The 18,950-nt window shown below is 39.0% G+C and overlaps 1 protein-coding gene across 5 annotated transcripts in view; it reads right to left on the bottom strand.

Annotated features, from left to right (window-relative positions):
• The window catches only part of ESR1 (estrogen receptor 1), a 438,840-nt gene that overhangs the window by 25,271 nt on the left and 394,619 nt on the right, over window positions 1-18,950 (bottom strand). For 4 of the 5 annotated variants that reach the window (XM_077149288.1, XM_077149284.1, XM_077149287.1 and 1 more), the window contains one exon: window positions 10,816-10,949. In XM_077149288.1, the coding sequence (XP_077005403.1) occupies window positions 10,816-10,949 (134 nt within the window). Of the gene's footprint in view, window positions 1-6,614; window positions 6,862-10,815; window positions 10,950-18,950 lie in introns of those variants that run through there. The other variant, XM_077149286.1, reaches the window with a different exon arrangement.

The following is an 18,950-nucleotide window of genomic DNA, read 5'->3' as shown; positions in this document are numbered from 1 at the left end:
AAAAGAAACAGGAGGAGGAAGCAACAGGGCCAAGGGTGGACAGGATCTGGGATTCGGAAGTAGGTCTTCCAAGTAAGTGTCTGATATTTGGATTATCCACAAAAGAGTTTGATATTGCATTTAAATTTACCAAGAAAACACAGATATTTTATTAATACTTTTCTTTGTTGAATAACTAGCTAATAAGGAAAAAAGAACATTTAAAACAATACTTTTTTTCAATTCAAAATCAATTTAGTCAATTAGACCTTGTTACCTATCATAACCACCAACCCCCAACCAGGACCATTCCAGCCAATCCTAAGGAACACCTAGGGTAATACATGATTCCATAAGGGTTCCAAGCACTAGAGTAACTTTCCAGAAACCTACAACCTGCAGATGGGTCCCTGGTCCAGATGAGTCCTGAAATCTACAGGGCCCAGCCTATCCAAAATATCAGAGAATTCCATCTCCTTACCCCGTATTAGTGACAGACCCTTCCTACATGAAAAATTTAGAATGACCTTACCCAAATATCCCTAAAGAAAGGGACAGAAAGATCAAAGTTGATGGTGAAGTTATACAATGAAGATAGAATTTAACAAATGAATATGAATGCTGAATCATTAAATTGATATCTTTTAGTCTCCAGTATCTTAGAGCAGCTAGAACTAAAAAACTAAAATTGTGAAACTGTAACCCATGTCAAACTCTGAAATATGTTCTACAACTATTTGTGGTGTAGAGCTTTGAAATGTATTGCTTTTTTGTGTATATGTTATTTTTCACAAAACAAAGAAGGAAAGAAGTCCATTGTGATGATAAAATACTTAAGCCTTCTAGCCTTCAATATTCTGGAGTAGCTAGAAGGAAAAAAAATCTGAAAGGATTGTATGGTAGCCCATGACAAACTCTGGGATCTGTCCTTTAACTACTTGTTGAAGAGTGCTTTGAAAACTATTGTTTTTTAATTTTTTTTCTTTGTATATATGTTATACAACACAATAAAAAAGTTTTTTAAAAAAACCAATGTTTTATTTTACTTCTGGGTCCAAGAAATTAGTAAGGTTTTATTTATTATAATTTTTCTCATGTTTTTCTACAGTTTAATTGTCAAAGCACTTTTAGACTGTACTTTGGGATGGTGGGCATGAAGGCAGAGGGAGGTCATCTATAGGACTTCCAAATATAGGGCCTGATTATTAATCCTTTGATTAGAGTAGAGAGATCTTGACTCCAAACTCTTGGTAGGATATTAGATTACTTCATATTTCCCTTTTGAAAAATGGTTGATAATAGGCATGATAATGTAAGCTTATGTTTCTAAGTTATCTTACTGTAATATAACAAACCTATAGAGCTGACAAGACTGGTTGAAATTATTATTTCTGATGAATAGGTGAGGAAAGCAATGAAGAGAAGTCCAGCATTTGATTAAGACCCTTTCTGTTGATCAATGGTGGAGCCATTCTCTTCCCTGACTCCACCTAAGTCCTACTCATTATTAAATGTTGAATTGTATTCCCCCGAAAGAAAAGTTCAAACCCTAACTTCAGTCCCATGAATGTGACCTTATTTGGAAATAAGTAGGGTGGGCTCTACTCCAATGTGACAGGTACAGTATAAAGAAAAACTTACCTGGTCTTTGTCCTGAGTTCCTGAAGAAGTAATTGCTGAAACTTTGGAATTCCTTTGTTCTTCAGGGTAGTCCCAGGACTATAACTGATAGCTCATAGCTAATGAGATGACAGGGAAGGGCAAGCCACACCTGCAGTTTTAGGGAGGAGGCTGGTCCTACCTGAAAAGCCAACCATGTCATACTGGATGGGGGCTTTGAGCCAAGTCATGTCAGCTCACCTCCCTGACCTCACAGGAGGAGAGCTCCAGGTTGAGTTCAACCACATAAGCACTGATTCCCCCATCATGCCTACATAATGAGACACCATAGAAACTCAGAATGCTTGAAGCACCAATGAGCTTCCATAATTGAGAAGAACCATTGTTGTGCCAGGTGGATGATGCACTCATACTCCACATGGACAGGACACATTGCTGGCATTTGAGACCCTTCCAGACCTTGACCTATTCTCTTCTTTTAGCTTCTTCTTATTTGTATCCATTTACTATAATAAAACTCAAATCCTAAGTATAGCACTTTCAGTGAGTTCTATGAGTCTTTCTAGTGAATTATCAAACCTGAGGGCGGCATGGAAATCTCCAGGTTTATAGCCAGTTGACCCGGGACCCTAGATTTGCACCTGGTGCCTGAAGAACAGCCTTGTAGAGGATGGCCCTGAACCCGTAGAGTCTGTCCTAACTTGTACTTAGCACCAGAAATGAATCGACTGAGTAGCTTGGCAGTCTTTGCAGTAGCTGACTGAAGTTTTTGTTACCTACACAATTGGTATTCATATGAGAAGGTAAGAGGATGCACAGACAGACAGGAGTAGGCCACATGTGACCAAGGCTGGATTGTCAGCAAGGCACTGCTAGAAGCCAGGAGAGAGGCATTGGACTGATTTTCCCCAGCAAACTTCAGAGGGAACCTGGCTCTGCTGACACCTTGATTTTAGACTTCTGACATCCAAAACCATGAGAAAATACACTTCTACTTTTATAAGTCACCCAGTTTGTTACAATGGCCCTAAGAAACAAACATACTCATGCCCCTCAAGATTGAACTCACATATCAGTCTCAGCCTTTACCTCTTTATATTAAGATAAATAGTTCATTGTCAGTGCTTATTCTACTGGCCCCAGCCTGTGAAGGAAGCAGACTTGATGTATTTTCGTGGCCCCAGTGCAAGGCATAATTCTGAGCATAAGTGAATTCACCCTCAAGGTCTACAAAATGGTTGATTTTCTACTCTAGTAAAGAGCTATTTTTATTCAGTAGAAATTCTGTGATCTATACCAGTGGTTTTCAAACTGGGTTCCACATACTTCTGAGAATTGAAGGTAGATTTTCACAGGTTCCTAAATTGTCTTTTAAATTTTTTAAATTTTGTTCTTTTGATACAAAGGTATCAAAGAGATACCTAAGATACCGATACCGAAATGTTCTGCATCAGTGCAATCTATGATTCTCAATCTTGATCATGGATTTGAGTCATGGTGGGGAACTGTAAACAAATACAGATATTCAGGACCCACTTTGGACTAATTAAATTGAGACCTCTTGCGGGGGTCACCACAGGGGTATTTTTTCAAAGACTCTCAGATAATTTAAATGCGTGGTCAATCTTGAGACTCACTGACCTAGATAATCCATAAACCCATGAACTGTTTTCTAAGTAATACATACTTCACTGGTGCTCACAACTGCCTTTGAATCTAGTGGCTATATTTTAAGTGTCATGGATAAATAAATAAAAAACAAAAGCCAATTAAATACATAAACAATGCATTCTTACCAAAGCTCATTGCTATCATGGCATGCTGCAAAAGCAAAGGTTTTATATTAGCCCTGGACAGAGGAAGGTGTTGAGAGAATTGAGTCATTTCACGAATGCTTGGTAAAATACATGAGGCCCAAAAACCAGTAGGTCCATGCCACAGCTATGCTGCAAGCAACAATGTGATGCCTGAAAAACCTTCTTGGCATCATTTTGCCTTTTAGTTTTCATTTAATTTGTGTTGTTTTTATGCTTCTATAAGAGCTATGAGCATACAGAGTTTATGCTTAGTTGTCCCTTTAAGAAATAAATAGTGGTTATTGTGCTGGTTTGAAACTGTCACTTACCCTAGAAGAGCTATGTTCTTTTTCCTAATCCAATCTTGTGGGGACAGACCTATTGTTTAGGGTGGAACATTTGATTAGGTTGTTTTCATTAGCTGTGACACATCCAATTGTAGGTGTGACCTTTGGATTAGATGGAGATGTGGCTCTGCCCATTCAAGGTGGGTTTTAATAAGTTTACTAGAGCCTTAAGAGAGCTCACAGAGTTCAGAGTCGACACAGACACAGACATCTGGAGTCACTTGGAGTGCTGACAGAGATGCTTGGATAGTCAATACAGAGAAAGCTGAGACACAGACATTTGGAAATGCAGAGGCTGCAGGAAATGCCAGGAGCTGGGTGAGCTACCAGAAACTAGACAGGAGATGCAGAACCCAGCAGACATTGTCATGTGCCTTCCCATGAGATGCTAAGCAAGGACCCACAATGCTGAAAAGCCAGAACCTGGAAAGAGCCAAGGGATGCTAAGGAAAGAAATACAGAGTTTTCTCCAGAGAAGCATAGAAAGGACCAATAGATGCCAGCCATGGACCTTCCCAGGTGACAGAGGAAGCCCAAATGCCTTTTTCTGGCCTTTTCTTCAGAGTCAAGGTATCTTTCTCTGGATGCTTTAGTTTGGACATTTTTATGGCCTTGGGACTGTTAACTTGCAACTTAATAAATATCCTTTTTAAAAGCCAATCCATTTCTAGTATATTGCATTCAGCAGCTCCAGCAAACTGAAAGAGTTATTCATATTTAAGCAACATTACAATAGGGAGGACATTTTAACATCAGCACTGGGGGAGTCTGTGGGCATTTTTTCCTTCTTAAATGGGTCTGTACATTATTCAAATTTAAAGAATACTGCCTTGCATGATTTCTGGACTATAGAAAACGTAGGGTGAATGATCTTTAGACTGGGGCCTGGGAGAAGGTCTTAGGAGAAAGGACATGGCTTTCCTCTTTGTGGATGCTCTTGAGAGCACAAAATGAAAGGCAGTTATACCTCCCTCTGAGGTCTGGACCATGAATGGAAATCAGCTGCTAATATCCTGAATGTTGCAAGGATTTCTAGTGTCCAACTGCTGCTGCCTTTAGCTTCCTCCCATGAATTCACCTTAGGACTCCCTATGTCTTACCCAGGCTACAGGTACCTTCTATGTTTCCCCATCTCCCAGAAGCTCCAGGAGACCCCGTGTCGAGATTATCAGACCAAAACCACCTCTCTTGGCACCTGAGACTATGCTACTCACCAGAAGGACATTTTAGTCAACAGGATCATTTTTTTTTTCATCCCAAATGGCAAAGGCGAAATCCTGCCTTAGAATTTCCAGGTAGGAATTTATTTACTATCCACTAAGAAAAACATAATAATTTTTTTCCTAGGGAGAAAAACCAGGGTGTTTGCATTCAGAGCATATGGCCAAAGCAAATTAACATTAGTATGCCTATATTATATGTCAGGCACAGCACAAGATTCTTTAATAGATATGCATTCATTTTTTTTTAATAGCCACAATTCTATGAGCCAGGATTTCTCTTTGAGAAATCTGGTGAAGCAGCTTCTCCAAGGCAATCCATCACCGCCAAATAAGTGGCAGAGTTTCTTTCCATCAGCACCAGACCTGTCTGGATAAAAAGTCCACAGCATGTCAGACCTTTGGGAAGTTGACCGGACCCTTGAGGCTTGTTTAAGGCTCTATCATAGCTTGGTAGCAGGGAAAGCTCCCAGTGTTTTAGTTTCCTGCCTACAGAATCCAGTCAGTAAAAAGAGAAGAAGACTTTAAACAAATTAATAACTATGTAATGCCATTTATCTCAAAATAATGGCAGTAATCTGGCTCCTTGGAGAGGAGGTTTGAAGTTACAAAGAACACCAGAAATAATACAGTCAGGTTTTCCCTAATGTGACAACAATGAGCATACCTGACAACGTACTCATTCATGATTTTCAAGACCTATTCCTGTCAGAATCCTTCAATTGTAGAGAATTATTGGTCCTCAGTGTTTAGAGCCAATATGTTTCCACAACATTCTCTCATCTAAATATAAGGCCTTTCTGAATCATTGTCTCATTTCCAATCTCAAAAACGTAAATGCCCTAACTTATTCTCTAATAATACAGAGCAAGTGCAAAGAACTCAGCTCTGGAGAGAGAGAATATTCTTTGTATCAAAAGCTTATTTTAATTCATCATTAAATAAGTGGTTTTTTCTGGCCAGAGCATGACCTCTAGTGAATACATATAAAACCAATGGGATCTCATTGGCTTCAGCAGGCTATGTTTCATCAGGCACTAAGATGACAAGATACACCACATTAACAAAGCAAAACTAAATAACAAATAATGGTGGACGCCATTTTGTTTATGATGACCACGTGTGTGCTTCTGTGTGATATTCCATATTGCTTTGTTGGAATCACAGGGTTCAAACTTTTGAGATGCTGGCGTGTTTCTTTCTAGCATCTTGTTTCCCTCAGGTTTTCATCTCAGGTCCTTAAGTCACAATGATTTTGGACTCTTCACTCCTTTTGCTACCCCATCAAATGAAAAAGAAAAGTTTGTCTGAAGATCAGTTTTGCATGACCAGGTGATCAGGATTACAACATTTCAATAGCAGGGGACATTCCAGGCACAACAAGAGGGTCTACTGAAGGTGACCAGCCCCCACCCCTGCCAGCAAGCACAGGGATGTTTTCTGGATAACTGGGGTTGACTGCAGGTCAGGAGATGAGAGAGGGACAACTGATAAACAAAGAGGGCAAAGGAGCTCAGTCAGTAGTCTGACAAGGTCTACAGGAGACAAGTAGGATAAGATGACCAGGAATTGAAGTGTGAGGCTCTTTGGAATTGATGTAAAGAATCATGGTCAGAAAGAAGTCCAACAATGGGATAGAAATAGTCATTAAATTGAATTTGAAGGCCAAACCAAATATTTTATTAGAGATTATAGAGTTTTACATGTTAAGCTTTGACAGGTGAATTTTGTTAAGCCTTGGAAAATACTCACTAAAATGGTAGTATTCTGATTGGGGTGGCTAGTGAAGAGGTATGAAGATGGTATATGTTGCAGGGCTGTCGGGGAGAAGAAATAGCCAACTGAAGAATGAAAATGTGATGACTCCGCAGGGATTTGCCACAGAATTTCCAACAAGGTCTACCAATATTAAAGGTTACATTTTAATCAATTACTAACCAGGAAATAATTGTTGCTCTAAATTTTTCTAAACACAATTAGTTAGCATACATTTAATAACAATTAAGTAACACAACTGACAAAGTCTTAGGGAAACACTCATAGTCACAGTCTCTATTGTTTTATTTCTTCGGAGTCCCTACATTTGGTTGTTTATTTTTTAGCCTAGCTTGGGTAAAATTGTTAATTATATCAAGGAAAGGAATAAAGGATGCAATTTAAGTCACAGATTCTCAGTGTTGATGATAGCTGTGATTGATTGAGGGTGTCCTTATGTTTCATGAACTGAATTAGATGCTTTATACACATTTCCCTCCTTTATTTCACAATAACTGGAGGAGATAGGTACTGGGTTCCCATTTAAAAGGTTGATGTTATCTAACTCTTTCACATACTCAAAAGGAGGTCATGTTTCAGAAAGAAAGGAGCACCATGGAAAAAGTGGGGACCTTCCCATGTCCTCTAAATAAGCATCTATTAAGTGACTGAGTGACACAATATCTGCTGTCTGCCCACAGGCAAGAGACCATGAAGAACACAAAAGAAGTATAACTAACTTATAGAGACATTAGGACCTACAAACATTTTTAAAACCAAAGAAAATTCAAGTTAATGTAAGAAATTGTGACATTCATTTTCATACATTTGGTACAGGGTTCGTAGTAGAAACTCAGTATTGAATGAATAAATGCATGAAGTCAGTCAACCAACTAACCAAATGCTAGAGTGTGTGATACTGGTGCTATGAATGAAAACAGACTTGGGAAGGGAAATTCACTATGGATTGGGATAATAGCGAGATTTCCTGAACTAGGTGAGATCTGGAAGAATTACAAATGTGAAAAACATCATAAAGAAGAGTTGAAATCACATTGGGTAGAAAGAACTAGGAAGAGGCACAGAGCCTCCTTTCTGGCCCCTTTCTGTAGCTCCAGCTCCCTGTTCTTACCCTTTGCTGCTCCTCACAGGTCTTTCCTCTGAGCTCATCTGTTCTGTTCTTATTTATTCAACTCTTGAACTCTGTTCAGCTAGTTCTCAGAATGCCTTGAATCTGACATTTGGTTTTAAGGCATCTTTGGATTACCTGGGATGCCTCTGTCCTTTGGTGTGGAATGGAAAAACAGTGTTTGCTCTATGGTTGATTCTAGGCAAGTACAGTAAAAGTATCCTAAATGGGCAGAAATGATGAGAATACTTCCACTCCCAACAGCTGTGAAGAGGGCTTCCCACGGAAATTTTAGCATGTAGAAGACCCTCTCAAGGCTTCCAGAAAGACATTTCTAGCAGGACCTCACCATAACCTTTTGGCTCCCATTGTGTCTCTGCCCCAAAGGCAGGGCAGAGCCTCCCCCAACCCTGACTGCAGGGGCACCACACAGAACTAAGGTGCTTCTGCCCACTGAAGTCTTATTTCCCCAAGGATCAGAAGAGCATCTTCTAGCTCAGGATTCCTGAATCATTTCCATTTAGGATTCTGCCAGAGATTCCTAGTCTAGCAGTCATTTCGTCATTTGTCTTATGATAGGCAAAAAGTTGACCCAGATCTTTGTTGGGCTTTTAAAAAAGCTCTTATCTCTGATTGTCGGGGGGGGGGGGTGGGGTGGGGTGGGGGGGTGGAGAATATTGTTGATTATGGTAACCTTCCCAGAAATTTTTTCTCAGAAGAAGGTTCCCACTCCTCTATCTTTGTGCTCCAGGGTATTATCCGGTTTGATTTTGATTTTCTGGAAGAATTGGACACACCGGGAGCTGTGCTCTGCAGTACATCTGTTTTTCTGAAACACTTTTGTAGTGAAAAGATCTGTTTCATTTTTTACAGGGTTGAGAGATGGTTTCTATTTTGTTACTGATCTTAAGAACCAGCAGTGCTGTCCTTGATGGAAAAGGCAAGTGGTCTGTCGCCTCGGTATCTCTTAATAAAAAGAAAACACCATAAACAAAGTCAGGATAGAGTGCATATATTTACAAAAGAATGTGTTCCAACCCCTCAAGAGCAAGAAAGCTTCCAGAAGCTCCTAAGAGAAACATGAAGAAGCAAGACAGGGCAGAAAAATTTTACTGGTGTGAGAAGGGGTCAGAGGAAAGAAAGCCAAGCCCTGCAGTGAGAAATAGCAGTTCTGAGGTTATGATGCCAACTTTTAGTGAGCAATTTTTAAGTGTGTGAAGGCTAAAAGGATTCCCTCCACCTTCACTTTAAAAAACCTGGGTTTAAGAATCCAATATTTCGATGGCAGAAGTCTTGCCTTTTATGGGTAATATTGAAGAAATACCCTATATCATTAACAGAACAGTAAGCTGGAAAATGCTATATGGATCTAAAGGAAATATCTTGGATCCTCCAACTCAGAGCATCCATTTGTGTTGATTATGCAACTCCTGGATAATTTCACTTTCCAAAGAGGGTATCATTTCCTGGTTAAAGTGGGAACAAAGTCCCAACACTTGATAGGCCCTGATTTCTCCGAAGTTAGCAGGTCGCCTACATGGACCTGCCAGCGTGTGCCAGCCTGCCGCCACAGAACAACTGGCTCAGGACCTGGCACCGTGCAGCCGAGTGGCACTGCTCCCAGAACGCTCCTCTAATAAAGAACTATTGTGGGACCTGGACCCTTCTATGTACAGGACAAACGGCTAAAATGAAAAGCACAATGCATGTGAGTGGGACCAGAAAGTTGAATGGAGTGGTAATCACTTCCTTAGTGTAGATGGGGTTATTTTTCATGCAACTTCATTCTGTGATTCAGTCCTTGTCTAGTGTCATAGTACAGATTTCCATTTATCGGTTGATAAGTGAGAGTGATTACTGTGATAAGCATTACATGATATATGTTACAAACAGTGGCGGGGAGGAGAAATGGCAAATTGTTTGTCTCCATGCTGGAGAAGCTTAGGAGGGGTGGGAAGGGGTCAGCATTCATCAGAAAGAGGCAAATCCATCTGAAAAGAGAAGGAAGTCCTGGTGGGCTGCATGTCTATGTATATGGCCAATACTGAGATTGTATTTAATGTGTAAGGAACTATCTGAGACCTAGGGTTTCAAAATCAGTATGATCTCAATATGAGATGCAGGATGGGGTGTGAAGCAGGGGTGGCGGGCCGAGGTTCAGGATAGGGTGTTCACTGTGAAGTTTGCAATTGATTATTGAGCTATGGGTTCCTCAGACTGTCCAGATAGTGCTTAGGTCCAAACACAGAGGAGTCTGTAAAAAGTCAGGGTGCTATTTTAGGCTGAGCCACGGTTTCCATCTGGGTGACCTGGAGTGACTCTTTATACAACAGCCAACCTCACTACAAAAAAACAGATGCCGCTCTTAGCTTTCTAAAATGAATAAATAGGAGGGGGCAGTAGAATTAGACTCCATAGACCAAATTGAAAAATGCTCTTTCAGCTAGACCAATTTACTGCATTCTTTTCCCCTAGTTTTAGAAACAGGATTTTCTGTCTCTCAACCAACTGTATTTTTAATCTAATCAATTTGGGCCAGAAACATGGTCTGTCTCAAACATGCCTCTTTCCTTGTGATTCAGCCCTTAGAATTGGTCACAATTTCTTCACAGGGACAGCTGACTTACTTTCTGATGTGTACAGAGCTATCAACAGGCACAGGTCTGTATACATATACTATTTTAATGGAAACAACCCCTGTACATGTGAAAGAAGGCAAATATTCCAGCAAGAAAGCCATTTGATCTAATGCCCGGTTTTCATTTCTCATTCATGGTATCTGACCAGTGCAGTTCCAGCTCCATAAGTAATTTACAATGACAATAAGTTATGTTAAATGTGTCCGCTGTTCGTTTCAGTTTATGACATTCTGCCTTTATGGCCTGTAGATTGCATCTGGTGGAGATTTACAAATAACAAATATTTCTTCCAGCAGCCTGGCATTCAATTCACCCATGTTATCTACTCACCAGAATTAAGCAAGATGATGGATTTGAGGCACACAAACTCCTCTCCCTGGAGATTCATCATACGGAACCGAGATGATGTAGCTAGCAGCATGTCAAAGATCTCCACCATGCCTTCTACACATTTCCCTTGATTTCTGTGGAAGCACAACAACAACAACAAATTGTATTAAAGGAGAGAAAAGCTTCCACAAGACATGGTAAGATTCATAATCATAAAACTCTACTGGCTCCAGATCTGTAACAAAGAAGACCCTCCTTTCCATGGGACAAATGTTCATTTGAATTCTAGAAGGCAAGACCAAGATACATACATATCTTTGTATGTATTTTCTGTCAATAAAATATTTTCATTCTGAACTCTTAGAAGGGATGTACTGCCTAATCCTAAAGTCTGTCATGATAAAATTGAGTTATTTAACCTATGAGTACTCAAAACTGCCTAAAATTTGGGTAAATGAGTTTTCTAATAAATGCTTATTGATCTGCTACTATATTTGAGATTCTGACATAGTCAGAATGAGGAAGGATGTCCTACACCATCATTAGACTTTTAGGCTTTTCTCTGTACCACACTGCTTTGGCATCAAGGATTTGACATGAGGAGGTAAAATTATTAACTAAACAAAGCCAAAGATTCTTAACATGTAATATTTTCAAATGACAAGGTATTTTCATTCCATAGTTTCCATAGGATCATCATGAAAACTAACTGAGATAATACACACACAAAAAATTCATTCGTTTAATTTTTCTTAAGTTGAATTTGGAGCCTGATGCATTTGAGGGGGTCAGGAAGGAGCAAACATATATTGTAGAATATACAAATATTTAAAGCCTGAACACGAAACACATTATTTGCCACCTTGATTTTTTAACTAATATATCTTGGAGCCTTTCATCAGCTGTTATTTTTAATAACTATATAATTTTTCATCTAACAAAATGCTATATTTTATTTAACCACTTGTGATGGTTGATTTCATGTGTCAACTTGGCTAGACTATGGTATTCAATGGTTTGGTCAAACATCGACCCACTTATTGTTGTGAAGATATTTTGGAGATGGGATTTGCATCTACAATCAACAAAGGAGATTACCCTCAGCAAGGTGGGCAGTATCCTTATCCAATCAATTGGACGTCTAAAACCCAGAACTGAGTGTTTCAGAGGTCAGAAGAACTTTTGCCTCAACTTAGGCATTGGCTTTTGCAGGAATTTTCAGCCAGCCATCTTCCCGCGGAGAATTCTAACTTAGGGCTTCAACATCACTTGTATCAGAGTTTCCAGTCTGCCTACAGAGGTTGGAATTGCCAGTCCCCTGTTCTTTCTAATAAATCTCTTAACATATATCCTGTTCATTCTGTTTCTCTGGAGAACCTTGACTAAGATACCACTAGTTTGTTTCTAAGTATTTTGCTGTGACAAACAATTATGCAATAAGTACCTTTTTTTTTTATCAGGCACAAATATAGATATGTATGGAATAAGTGGAATTGCTAGAGAATTTAAATATTTTTAATTTTGATAGTTCAAATGTGGCTTCCTGAAAGCTTGTTCTTTCAGGAATAAGAAAATGCCTTGGTATAAGCTCTTTCTCTGAGCTGCTTGCCCTTGTCTTTTGCCTATTGTTTTTCCTTGAATTATTGGTCATTTTCATATGATTCTTAAGAGCACACATTTTATAGTAATTAGTACTTTGTCATATATGTTTTTAATGTTTTTCTCATGGGTTGTCGGTTTTTCTTTTGATTTTGTTTCTGGCATTTTCTTTTGGAAATACATTAAATTTTTAGGTAAACAAATTTACTAAACCTTTTATTTTTGGCGTTTGAATAGTTTATTTTGTTTGTAAACGTTATCCCGTAACAATAACATATAAAAATTATTTTACGTTTCCTCCTAGTGCAGTTCCATGCTTTAATGGTTAAATCTCTGAACCACAGGGATGTACTTTTATAAAAACTTTACAGATATAATTTTTTATTCCTATAAAAATTTACATTTATTCATATAACTCCCCCTTTAACAATGTATAATTCGATGGATTGCAGTATGTTCATAGAGTTGCACAACCATCCTTTGGGGTTTACTTTGGGGTGGACTGCAAGATAGGGATTCTGCTTAATATTTTTTCCAGTTGGCTAATTAGTTTTATTAACTGGTTTGTGGAGTAAACCATCTTTTTCTCACTGACTTGAAGTGTGCTAGGTACTCTGATACATTCATTTACTTCTTACAACTTTCCTTCAAAGTTAGTATTATTATTCCTACTTTCCAAGTGAGGGAATTAAGATTCAAAAACGTTAAGTCAAACCACACTGCTCACCCACCAGGAGAAGAAATCCCAGCAATAACATGTTCTTACTCTCTGTCTTCCTTCTTTGCTCTACTTTTATTTATTCGGCACAATTTATTGGGGGCCTATTATACCACAGGCCTAGAGCTGGACGGGAGGGCCCAGAGAAGAAAGGCTTCAACCTTGTGGAAAAGAGTTCCAGAAAAGGGTCAAAACAGGCCATGACAAGACAGGTGTGATACAACAGGACACCTTCCCCACAAAAAGTAGAGAAAGAAACCTTTTACATCTTAGGGCAGTCTCCCCAAACTTAACCTGTATCAATCTTGAAGCAGTGGTCCTGATATTTTACATAAAATCAAATGAGTTTTAATGCAAAGTGCTTAGAAAAGTGCCCAGCCCAAAGTAGGGGCTATTTTACGGATCAGCTATAGAAACATTGACATACAGACACACATGTTGTGAGGAATCAGCCTTTTTACCAGAAGAATCCAGAAAATGTTTTGAGACCGTGCATTTTGCTTTGACTGTGGAAATCTGGACACATGGACTATCTCTAGAAGCTGAAGGGAAACTTTAAAAGCTATCTGGTTCAATAGGGGAATGAGAGGGCAGTCCCACTGAAGAGTTAGTTGGCACTAAGAGGGGAAAGCGTTCTAGAAGTGGGTTTTTCTTGTCATGTAGTTGAATTATTTTTTTTTAAGCAGCACATTTTCTTTCTAGTGAAAAAATAAACAAGGCTAGGGGAAAATGCTTGGAGGATGAAGCTTTAAAAATAACAACTCATAGCCAAAATAGAGAAATGTTCCTTTCTCAGTATAAAGTCTCTGTTGACTTAACAGACTGCACAGCGGCAGGGGGGATCCTTCAGTGTGGGAGGCAGAGTTTGTTCACCTGCTGTGAGCAAAAGTTCAGTGCAGAAACTGAGAAAGTGGAATCTTAATTTTCTTTTCTTCTGGTCCCTTTTGAATAGTCACCCACGTTTTCCCAAGAGGAGCTTGTTCTTAACTCTTCCAGCAAGAGAGTGTAATTCTCTCAGCCTCCTTTCATGGATATCCTATTAATTCCCAGCCAGTGATTATTCCTTGTAGACTGCTTGCTCTTCAGCACACATGAGGGGCAGGAGCCTGTGCTCTCAGTGATGCCAGGTTCTGGAACTCTCAATTCAGCTCTCACTGTGGTTTTTGTTCAGGGCACATGAGAGGCACAGATTGACTACTAGTCATAGCGACATAATGATTGAGTCCTCTGGAGTCTACCTACGGGAGAGCAGAAGAGCTTCCTGGCTTGATGGTACAAGTCTGACCCTGGAGGACTACTGGACTATTTGGTGAAGTTACACATTTTTGAAGCAGTGAACTCATTATCCCTTTCAGTGGGAAAAACTCACTTGGTCTCATCACCTCAGCCCATCCACAGAGAATCCATTATTCATCCACTTAAAAATTTACAAGTACATACTTTGAAAGCCCTGTGATGCTTTTGGTAAGTCATTAGAATGTTGTCAGAATCCAAACGACTGGATGATTACAAGGGATATGTGGGCCTACGACATGATTATCTCAAGGTCACAAAGCTTGCCACGTGAGCTAGTGTGCAGGTAACTTGTCAGGCCAAGACCTAGGTGGACTTTGGAGAATGCACAGGCACTTGCCATCTACCCAACACAAAGGAACCGTTCATCTGTCTACTGAGGCTATGATACATTGTGGTCAGGGCTTCACTGTCAAAGTCCTGTCATCATATTCTATACCAACTTCAAGGGCAAATCAGAATAGAGTATTTAATCCACTTCAGAGGGAATGGGTAAACCGACAGCATCAGAAATGGGGTGATTACTAAGAGTCAGGAGGTAACACCTCTATAAGAAGGCAGGATCAGTCTTAGTCCATGAGGTATTCCAGAGCCTTAGAAGCACGTGGGCTATGGGGCAGGGGGAGGTTTAATTTTAAAGGGAGCACAGTTTCAGGCATAGATCAAAAGTAGTGTAGCAAGCAGAGCAGCCTCTGACTTCCACTGTGAAACGGGGCAGCCTGCAAAGATGAACTTCTTCACGAAGTCCACCAGACTGTTTTTCTTTTCTTTTCTTTTTTTGCGGGGCTTAAAATAAGCAAAGTTAGTAATTATGTTACTTTATTTTATTTTTTTAATATTTTTTAAACATAACAACATACAAACACGAACATTCTTACCATACAATCATTCCATTCTTGGTGTATAATCAATAACTCACAATATCATCCTGTAGTTGTATATTCTTCACCACGATCACCTCTCAGAACATTTGCATCAATCCAGAAAAAGAAATAAAAAGAAAAAAAATTCGTACATACCACATCCCCTCCCCCTCCCGTTCACTGATCACCAGCATTTCAACTTACTAAATTTATTTTAACATTTGTTGCCCTATTATTTATTTATTTTTAATCTATATGTTTTACTCATCTGTCGATAAGATAGATAAAAGAAGCATCAGACACAAGGTTTTCACAATCACACAGTCATATTGAGAAAGCTATATCATTATACAATCATCTTCAAGAAACATGACTACTGGAACACAGCTCTACAGTTTCAGGCAGTTCGCTTCAGCCTTTCCACTATACCTTAACTAAAAAGGTGATATCTCTATAATGCATAAGAATAACCTCCAGGATAACCTCTTGACTCTGTCTCTCAGCCATTGACACTTTATTTTGTCTCATTTCCCTCTTCCCCCTTTTGGTCAAGAAGGTTTTCTCAATCCCTTAATGCTGAGTCCCAGCTCATTCTAGGATTTCTGTCCCACATTGCCAGGAAGGTCCACACCCCTGGGAGTCATGTCCCACGTAGAAAGGGGGAGGGCAGTGAGTTTGCTTGTCATGTTGGCTGAGAGAAGCCACATCTGAGCAACAAAAGAGGTTTTCTTGGGTGTGACTCTGAGGCCTAATTTTAAGTAGGCTTTGCCTGTCCTTTGTGGGGTTAAGTTTCATATGAACAAACCCCAAGATTGAGGGCTCAGCTTATTGCTTTGTTTGTCTCCACTGCTTGTGAGAATATCAGGAATTCTCCACTTGGGGAAGGTGAATTTTCCCCCTTTCTCACCATTTCCCCAAGGGGACTGTTCTAGTTTGCTAGCTGCCAGAATGTAATATACCAGAAATGGAATGGTTTTAAAAGGGGAAATTAATAAGTTGCTAGTTTACAGTTCTAAGGCCAAGAAAATGTCCCAATTAAAACAAGTCTATGTAAATTTTCAATCAAAGGCATCCAGAGAAAGATACCTTGGTTCAAGAAGGCCAATGATGTTCAATGTTTCTCTCTCAGCTGGAAGGGCACATGGTGAACATGGCGGCATCTGGTGGCTTTCTGGTGGCTTTACCAAAAGGGATTCTCCCAAAATGTTTCCTCTTTTAAAGGATTCCAATAAGCAACTCCACCTTCAATGGGTGGAGACACAGCTCCGTGGGAATCATCTAATCAAAAGTTACCACCCACAATTGAATGGGTCACATCTCCAAGGGAACAGTCAAAATGCTCCCACTTAGCAATATTGAATGAGGATTAAAGGACATGATTTTTCCGGGGTCCACTATAGATTCAAATCAGCACAGGAACTTTGCAAATACTTTTTTATTCACTATTGAAATCACTCTGGGATTTACTGAGCATTACCTACCAGACTGGTTTTCAATTCCCTAGTGGGGGAACTTGCTCTACTTCGTATCTTCTTCAAATGAAGTATGTTTATCTTAAATTATGGTGAAAAGAACAGGACTTGAAGGAGCATTTACACATGGCATGTCCTGGAAGCTTCTTTGCTATAGAAATTAAAGCCTATTTTTCAGAAATCCTGGTACCTATAACTCCACATGGGAAATACAGAGCTCTGAGGAAGGTGTTCAGACCATAACTGCACTTGTTTACTTTTAAGAATATCTCTTAAGAGATGTAAAGTTACTTTGTATCCTGTCTGTGTAAAAGGATTTGGTAAATGGAAACTCAAAACCAGGGAGGTCAACATAAGACATGTATTTACTTTAGCTGTCCTTAAAAAAGTGCAAAACAATTAGGAAAAAAAACGTGACAAGTCAATATGCTCTTTAAATTCTATAGTCATACACTGAATTTTAGCAAAGCTCTTCTGTATCTTCAAAGCTGCAAAACCCCTCTACACATATACTATCTTAAGTGTGGAAGAAAATGCTGAAGATGGACAAGCGATATATCTTGAAAGATGCAAAATTTGAGTGGCTGCATTGCATAGTGGATAACTTGAGAGGTCAGTGGTTAAGACCACAGTCAGACAACCTGCGTTCAAATCCTGATGCCACTATTTACAAGTGACCTTGAACCATTATTTAAATTCTCTATACCTGAATGAGCATATAGAATAGAAAGAATAATCCATGTTGAACCATAAGTTGAAGAGGAAATAATTGGGATTTGGGAGTTGTTGCCACAGTGAACTTACATATGGATTAATACAAAAATTGGGACTAGAATTGAAGTATTGCCATACAAAATGCCCAGCACCCTGGTGTCAGGCATCAAGGAAGCAGACACAGCAAGCTGGATGGCTGGAGAGCTCCGTACAACTGCATTCTGAAATAACTTGGAAGGCAGACCAGGCACCCGGGGACAGGTTTTCATAGCCAGTGTCGTGGATACCATAGCTTGCCTTTGGAAAGGTATTATAAGAAAGAGGTGAGCTCAAATAAGAATGAAATCCTTTTCAAGCAGAGGTGGAAAGGAATGAAAGAAAATCGAAGAGGAAAGACCTTATACATTGGTAAGGCCAACCGCTTCTGGTCACAAAATATTAAGAGATAAAATTGAAGATGGACTTGAGCATATTCTTTTTGAGTATCAGGAAGACTTTTCAGTTTACAAAGAAACTCATTCTTGTGGCAAAGATCAGGTCATGCCTATTGTTTCAAATACCCCCTACTCAAGCCCATTGTTTCAAATAAGCTGAAGGGGTCATCAATAATTCCCAAGGTAGAGGCAGGGGCAAGGAATTAAGTCCAGGAAAGGACTTTGGGTGTGGTTACAAGCAGATGAAACTTGCTTGTTTTTATTTCAGTGTGACTCTTAATAATAAGGACATTTATCTACCAGATTCCTGTAATATTATAAAAGAAAATGAAGTTACCTCCACAATATGGTTAATATTATCTATATTTCAAATCTCAATTGTGTCTCAGTGTTTTATAGCTTTTTATTCTAATGAGTATCCAAACACAGTACATATAATATAATCAGCTGTATGTCTCTTTTAATTTAGAGAAATCTCCTTACCTTTTAAAAAATTATTAATTTTTAATTAGAGAACTTATAGGTTTAAATAAATCATATAAAAAATACAGCACTCCCATATACCTCCTACTGTTGGCATTTTGCATTAATGTGGTACCTTTGTTACAACTGATGAAAGAATATTAAAATAGTACTATTAGCTATAGTCTGTAGTAATATTAGATGTATTTTCCCCATATACCACACTACTATTAATACTTTGTATTAGTGTTATGCATTTCTTATAATTCATGAAAGAACATTCTTATACTTGTACAATTAGCCCTAGTCCATCATCTGCAACAGGGTTCACTGTGTTATACAGTCTCATGTTTTATCTTCTAACTTTCAATCTAGTGACATACATGATGCTAAGCTTTCCCTTTCAACCACACTCACATACATAATTCAGCACAATTAATTACTCATTCAATAATGTGCTACCATCACTACCATCCATTTCCAAATCTTTACAATCAACCTGAATAGAAATTCTGGACAAATTAAGCATCAACTCCTTATTCTCTACTCCCAAATTATTCCCTGTTAACCTATATTCTAG

The sequence above is a fragment of the Tamandua tetradactyla genome, chromosome 2, assembly GCF_023851605.1.
Source record: "Tamandua tetradactyla isolate mTamTet1 chromosome 2, mTamTet1.pri, whole genome shotgun sequence".
Taxonomy (NCBI): Eukaryota; Metazoa; Chordata; class Mammalia; order Pilosa; family Myrmecophagidae; genus Tamandua; species Tamandua tetradactyla.
Note: the sequence above shows the minus strand (reverse complement) of the source record. Positions and strands in the feature narration are given on the sequence as shown.